At 39.7% G+C, this 6,047-nt stretch overlaps 2 protein-coding genes across 3 annotated transcripts in view; one reads left to right on the forward strand and one right to left on the reverse strand.

Moving 5' to 3' along the window:
• The first annotated feature begins 518 nt into the window (after nt 1-518).
• LOC146480796 (peptidyl-prolyl cis-trans isomerase FKBP14-like) lies at nt 519-4,706 on the forward strand. The gene is made up of 2 exons (XM_085109142.1): nt 519-1,189; nt 3,898-4,706. The coding sequence occupies exons 1-2, from the start codon at nt 580-582 to the stop codon at nt 4,194-4,196; spliced, it is 909 nt and encodes a 302-aa protein (XP_084965268.1). The 5' UTR covers nt 519-579; the 3' UTR covers nt 4,197-4,706.
• Nucleotides 4,605-6,047, reverse strand: part of LOC146480797 (astacin-like metalloprotease toxin 5) — a 10,415-nt gene continuing 8,972 nt past the window's right edge. For both annotated transcript variants that reach the window (XM_085109144.1, XM_085109143.1), the window contains one exon: nt 4,605-5,946. In XM_085109144.1, the coding sequence (XP_084965270.1) occupies nt 5,720-5,946 (227 nt within the window). In that variant the 3' untranslated portion in view covers nt 4,605-5,719. The remainder of the gene's footprint in view (nt 5,947-6,047) is intronic.

The following is a 6,047-nucleotide window of genomic DNA, read 5'->3' on the forward strand; positions in this document are numbered from 1 at the left end:
ATTGGATAGTTTTGAGGTCACCTTGTAAACCGTCTCGCCAACGACGAAAAAAATCGCATTGAGCTCAGTAAATGTGATATTTGTTTATGGAATATAATGATCGATGTTCATAGAAAAAATCAGCGAAATCGGTGAAAAGCCGAAATTTGCCTTATCCGCTCTAACGCGGACAGTCTCTTAAGCTTTCTTCCACTTGAATGTTCTGCTGCATAAACGGAGCATCGCAAAAATTAGTTTCCAGCAGAAATTTCAGTCACCCTCGACTCGGAAAAATTTGTTCCCGCAAACCACAAAAAATTGCCAATCCGCAAAATTTTCGTACTGCATTTTTGTGCGGTCCGGCATTGCCTATCGCCACCGCTGTCTATCATCTCATATCCAACGCGCGCTCGTGGAATAATTGTTAAATAGTCAATAGCCAATCAGATGCACATGTTTGCAACAGGCCACGCCAGATACGGACCAGTAATCAGCTATATATACCTGCAAGTATAAACATACCACCTGTTTGGAAAACAAAGTCGTATACTCCCAAGCTCCCGGTACGTGTTATTGTTCATTTAACAAAACATTATAGCCATGGAAAGAACTCTGCAAATTGTTTTACTTTTGTGTTTTCTGGCGCTATGCCTTGCAACAAGCGAGCGCAATTCCGAGCCAGGAGCGAAGTTAATGATGAAGAGGGGGGCAAAAAAAGTTGATGACGACGATGCTAACGTTGAAGTTGTTAACGAGGGGAAGGATGAGTCAACGAAAGAAAAGAAGATTGCTGATGAACACGAGGAAAAGAAACAAGACGAAGATCACGATGTTATAGATGATGACGATGAAGAAGATGAACATGAAGACGAAGAACACGAAGAAGAAGACGAGGAAGAAGAAGAAGAAGAAGATCCAAACGCCAAAATCGAAGTCAACGATCTTTACACGCCAAAGGACTGCGTGAACAAATCGAAATCTGGTGATCTCGTTGTGATTCATTACAAGGGCTGGATGGACGATGGCACTTTGTTCGACACCACAATCGATCCAGCCAAGGGCTACGTACCGTTTGAATTTATGCTTGGGACAGGAACTGTAATCAAAGGCTTTGAGCGCGGTGTGCTAGGCATGTGCAAAGGAATGAAAAGAGAAATCGTCATACCGCCTTCACTTGGTTATGGCAAGAAAGGAGCCGGACACATTCCAGGTAAAATTTTCTTTTTGTTATGTTTTCTAGGGAGTCCAGAAAAATCAACAAATGTCGTTATTTAAAGCTAGCAACACCTCAGAAAAGTACAGCTCGATAACCTTCATGTGAATGCACACATCCTATGATTTCACCCACAGAGTCAAAGTAAGAAGCAGGTCGATATATAACTCTGAAATTGAAAAGATTACATAAGTCTTTATTGGTGTTACTAACTGACCTTTTGTGTGGAAAAAACGTTTTGTTTGTAGTTTGTTCATATCAACTAATTATCCGACTGACTGCAGACAAAGATCGATCACTCGTTTGATTTGATTTTCTGTAATTTGAGTTTGTTAAAAGCTCTTTCTTCGTCCTCTTTCTAAAGTATGCTACGTTTAAAGGCCTTTGAAAACTGCGGGAAATTCTTACGATTTCTTTCCTAAAACGGAAGTAAGCGCGTGAACAATTCTTTGAAGTGTTGACATTTATAATTTCGGTTTCGACAGCTAAATCCTTAGAATTTGTTACTTTTTAGTTGTTTTTAAATTTGGTCTGCATTTCAACAAACGAAAATAAATGGTCTTTCAAATCCGCGACTAAAATTTCAGAGGAAGTCAATAACTCCCTTCTTGTGAAGGCTTTATTCGAAATTCCTCATTATATATAAACTACATCATGGAGTGGAAAATGTTTGTCCTTTTAAGCCAAATTATTAATGAAACGAGTTCAAGAACACGAAGCGTTAAGCCACTGGTTAATACTGCCCATGAATAATTAATTTAAACCACGGCGTAGACAAAATAGTTCGTGTGGTTTTTTGTTTGTGAAAGGAAAGTTAGTTGTATCCTGCGAGCAATGGTTTCTCTAGCGAACGATACGGAGACACCACGGCTTGCAGGGTTATTTTGCTGTCTATGTGGTGAATATTTTTAATGATTGTTGTAAAACTAATCCAAAGCAAATATGATTTAATCCCAAAAGAAAAAAATATGGACCAGTGCGGGAAAACACAAGTAACTTGAAATTAAAACTTTCTGGAACTGGGGTTTGGTTTGGATTTGGTCAAATTCTAACTTAAGGACGGTATCTTCTTTTGTTACTGCGCATATGTTATGCGCATCTCGAGATACTCGGGTGGTGCCTACTAATACAGGGATATTTTTGCGCAGTTTAAAGCTATGCGGACCGAAAGAAGAACTCAGCAAATGCTCTTAGCATCCAAAACAAAAATTGGGAGTAACCATGCATTTTTCAGAGACAATAAAGCTTCAATTTGGAAAAAAAATATGTCATACATTGCTTTGTATTTTACTGCCTTTTAGAATAATTGTTGTTTAATTATCTCTAAAAAAAAAATGCCCTGCTACCCCCAATTTTCTTGCTGGATTCAATAGCCCATAATAAGATCTGCTTTTCCCGCATAGTCATAAACTGTGCAAAAATACTTCTGTATCAGTAGGTACCGTCCTTAAACGTCTTCTATCCGGGCTCGCAGGCCTTTACTCTCAGTACAGGAAGTTTTGACTCAGGCTCCACTTCATTTAGCGTGGTTTATAAACGTAAACCTTAAAATTTGACTGGTCCTCTTAGTGCTGGCTAATCGTTCATCCGCGTACTCAAATTACTCTATTTGTATTGCGACACTCTTGTGGGGAAATCGAAGTGGTTGTCTTAGTAAAGCTCCGTCTACACGAGCAATTTTTATGTGGCAACTGTATGTGGCAATTTTTATTTGCCCGTGTAGATGGCTCGACAAATATTTGTTGTTAATTTACGTCAGTAGTTAACGCACAGCAGAGATGTCCATGGGAAGGGAAAAAGCAAGATGGCGCCATGCTGGATGCGCAAATGTTAGGGACTGTAGAGACTGGGTTCCATGAATGACGTTGAAAAAATTGTCACATTTAATGTAGCATCTCGTCTACACGGGCAATTTTTTTATGTGGCCATTTTTTATTTGCCACATAAAAAATAACACGCCAGCTTTTCAGCAAATGCAGTTGTCACATAAAAATTGGTCATTTCTCATCATCAACATGGGCAAATAAAAATTGCCATATAAAAATTGCTCGTGTAGACGGGGCTTAAGATTGATGGGTAGCACGTCGAACTTTCAATCCACGTTTAAGCCACGTTTTTCCGTCATATAATACCTTAGACAGAAAACTTTGTTCCACATTATCTCTTTCGCAAATTCTAAGGGAAACCCTGCAATGGAATAGCATCCCATCCAGGGGGGAGTAATAAAAACCCTTGTTAATAGACCCTTCTCCAAAATGGCGGCAACAGATTTGAATGAGTTAAAATTGAACTGAATGAAAACCTGATACCAGCACTGGAAAGAGCACCTTTACTTTAGTAACCTTGCAAAGTTTCAGCATATTAGGTGTTATATCAGCTTAGGAAATGTAAGATGAAATTTGACAAATTTACAGATGTTTGTGTGGCTGGGGGTATACGTCATACCCCCAGTCATACAAACGTCTGTAAATTTTTCATTTTTCAACTTACATTTTCTCAGCTGATATTACACTTAATATACTGAAACTTTGCAGGGTTACTAAAGTAAAAGTGCTTTTCCTAGTGTTGGTATGCTTTTTTTAATTTTAACTTATTTGAATTTTCGGTCGCCATTTTGGCCGCCATATTGGCTAAGCTACACCTTTGTTGGCCTATTGAGATTCTAATGTGACTCAAATTTGTTACTATGTTTTCTTTTATCTCAGGGAACACGACTCTAACTTACGAGCTGGAAATGTTTGATATTCGTCCACCTCCCCCACAAGCCGACATGTTCTCACATATCGATACAAACGGTGATAAGATCTTGTCCAAGAAAGAAGTGTCGGAATACATGAAGGCGCAGGCCCAAGCACAAGGTATGCCCGTGCGCGACAAGAAATGGAGAAAACATCATAAGATGGTAGTGGCTAACATCTTTGAACACGAGGACACGGATGAAGACGGCTCCATCTCTCATGATGAATTTAGCGGGCCAAAGATGATGTACCATGACGAGTTTTAGAACGGCGCGAGCCCACGCAAGTGTTACTCGAACTCCGTCAATGCGCGTGGAAACACGTGCGAATTCACGCCTGGATGCTCAACCTTAGGACTCACGAAGACCCTTCGTTCACACAACAGAAATTTATTATCTATAAAAGCTATTTTTAATTTGGTTAAATTAATATTTTAGTAATTTTTTTAATCTTTAGAATACTTGAGAATATTCGTTAAATTCAACAAAGACGAGCATTGAAATACTGTGTTAATTTCGTATCGAAACTTTTAGGCTATATGTTTTTCGATGACGTTCAGTACTCGGAGAAAATACGTTTTTCTATGAGGAGCATGGATGTGAACTTTGTTGTAATGAATAACACGTCAAGAAAAAATAACAACGGATTCTAAACAAAACAAGAGCCATGAAATATTGAGGTTTTCGAATATTTATTTCAAATTCAGTTTGGCATTAATTTCGCCTAAGTTACAACACGTTTGTATAATAAAGCAAACGTCTATATCTTTAAAATTACTTTGAATGAGAGCACTAATAAACTTCAATTTACGAGTTGTTTCGGGGGGAGTGTTGGGGGAAGGGAATCTCTCTTGTATTAGACTGCAAGCAGTCCCTTTCTGGTTAGTCGAGATGGTGTGCTCATATATAGCGTAGCGAGACTGGAGCGAGGAGACCCCCTCCGCTCGTTCACTCTAGTTTTTTTTTCGCGCGACCTCTCGACTATCCAGAAAGGGACTGCTTACAGTCTACTCTTGTATAAGCTATCTAGGAACGCGCTCTCAAAAAATTTGGCTTTGAGTTAAAACGAAAATGGTGTAGGTTTTGAATCGTTTAGCAGTGAAGGAGGCCTGCTCTGTCTACTGTGTTTACAGCTGGTCGGAAATATGGCTCAAACGTTTTGTCCTTTTGGGCTGATCTGAATTCGAAAGTTAGCTGAAAGATTTTAGGGTTTTAAAACTGAAATAAGGTAAAATGATGATAAAGTTTTGTCTGAAAGAGAATGAAAACAGCTGAGGAGTTTAGAGGCTAATCTAATTTACCAGTCGTATTTTGTCTAATGCCCTGAAATACGATCGTTAAGTTCTCTCTTACATGTCCAAAGAATTCCCTCTCGTTTGAGATGTTGCTAGGCGACTGCTAGCCTCGATTTCCGCCCCGTCATTCCTCTCGATCCGAAATTGGTCTTCTTCGAGGAGAAGTGCGGTCTCGTTTCCCGAGCAGCGGCTGGTAAATCAATAGGCCATTTCCAAGTTGCTGTGAACCTCATTATGAAAGCGAGGCTAAGTGCAAAGTTTTTATTATGAAAATTAGTTTTCATTCATATGCAAAAAAAACGAATTTTTATTTGAAAAGCTTTTGCACTTAGCCTCGCTTTCATAATGAGGTTCACAGTAACTCGGAAATGGCCTATTAAATTGAGCCTACAACGAGAGGTGAGTTTTAGGTTTTCTAGCACCGAACAGTGCCTCCCAGCAAAAATTCCCAACGGATATCCCTTCCCCCTGGGGTGAATAAAATCCGGTATTAATCTAACAGCCGTATAACGCTTTTATCTCTCTGATATCGTTCTTTGTCAAAGTTCCTCTCAGCTGTCCTCCAAGACTTTTCCATGGCATTCCCCTGGCGATGATCGTGGGTTTCTTGCTATCAATCGAGAATAGATACCTGTCGTAATGCATGACTGATTGATGGTCGTATGGAAGGTTCAGTGTGTCCAACTTGCCGTGATCGTACTTCCGGAAGTTTTTTTCTTTACCTTGAGATCAGACAAGCCATTAATTACGCTGCGTTCGGTTCATCACGAGCCTAGAAAGAGGGGCCTGACGGGGAGGGGGCGGGGTTACAAATCCCGTTTTC

This window comes from Pavona decussata, unplaced genomic scaffold (genome assembly GCF_977016875.1).
Source record: "Pavona decussata unplaced genomic scaffold, jaPavDecu1.1 SCAFFOLD_52, whole genome shotgun sequence".
Taxonomy (NCBI): Eukaryota; Metazoa; Cnidaria; class Anthozoa; order Scleractinia; family Agariciidae; genus Pavona; species Pavona decussata.

What these genes read in the sequence shown, in the direction of transcription:
- LOC146480796 (XM_085109142.1), top strand. Translation starts at nt 580, where the DNA reads ATGGAAAGAACTCTGCAAATTGTTTTACTTTTGTGTTTTCTGGCGCTA. An exon ending in AGGAGCCGGACACATTCCAG is followed by an intron (nt 1,190 to 3,897) that starts GTAAAATTTTCT and finishes CTTTTATCTCAG; the next exon opens with GGAACACGACTCTAACTTAC.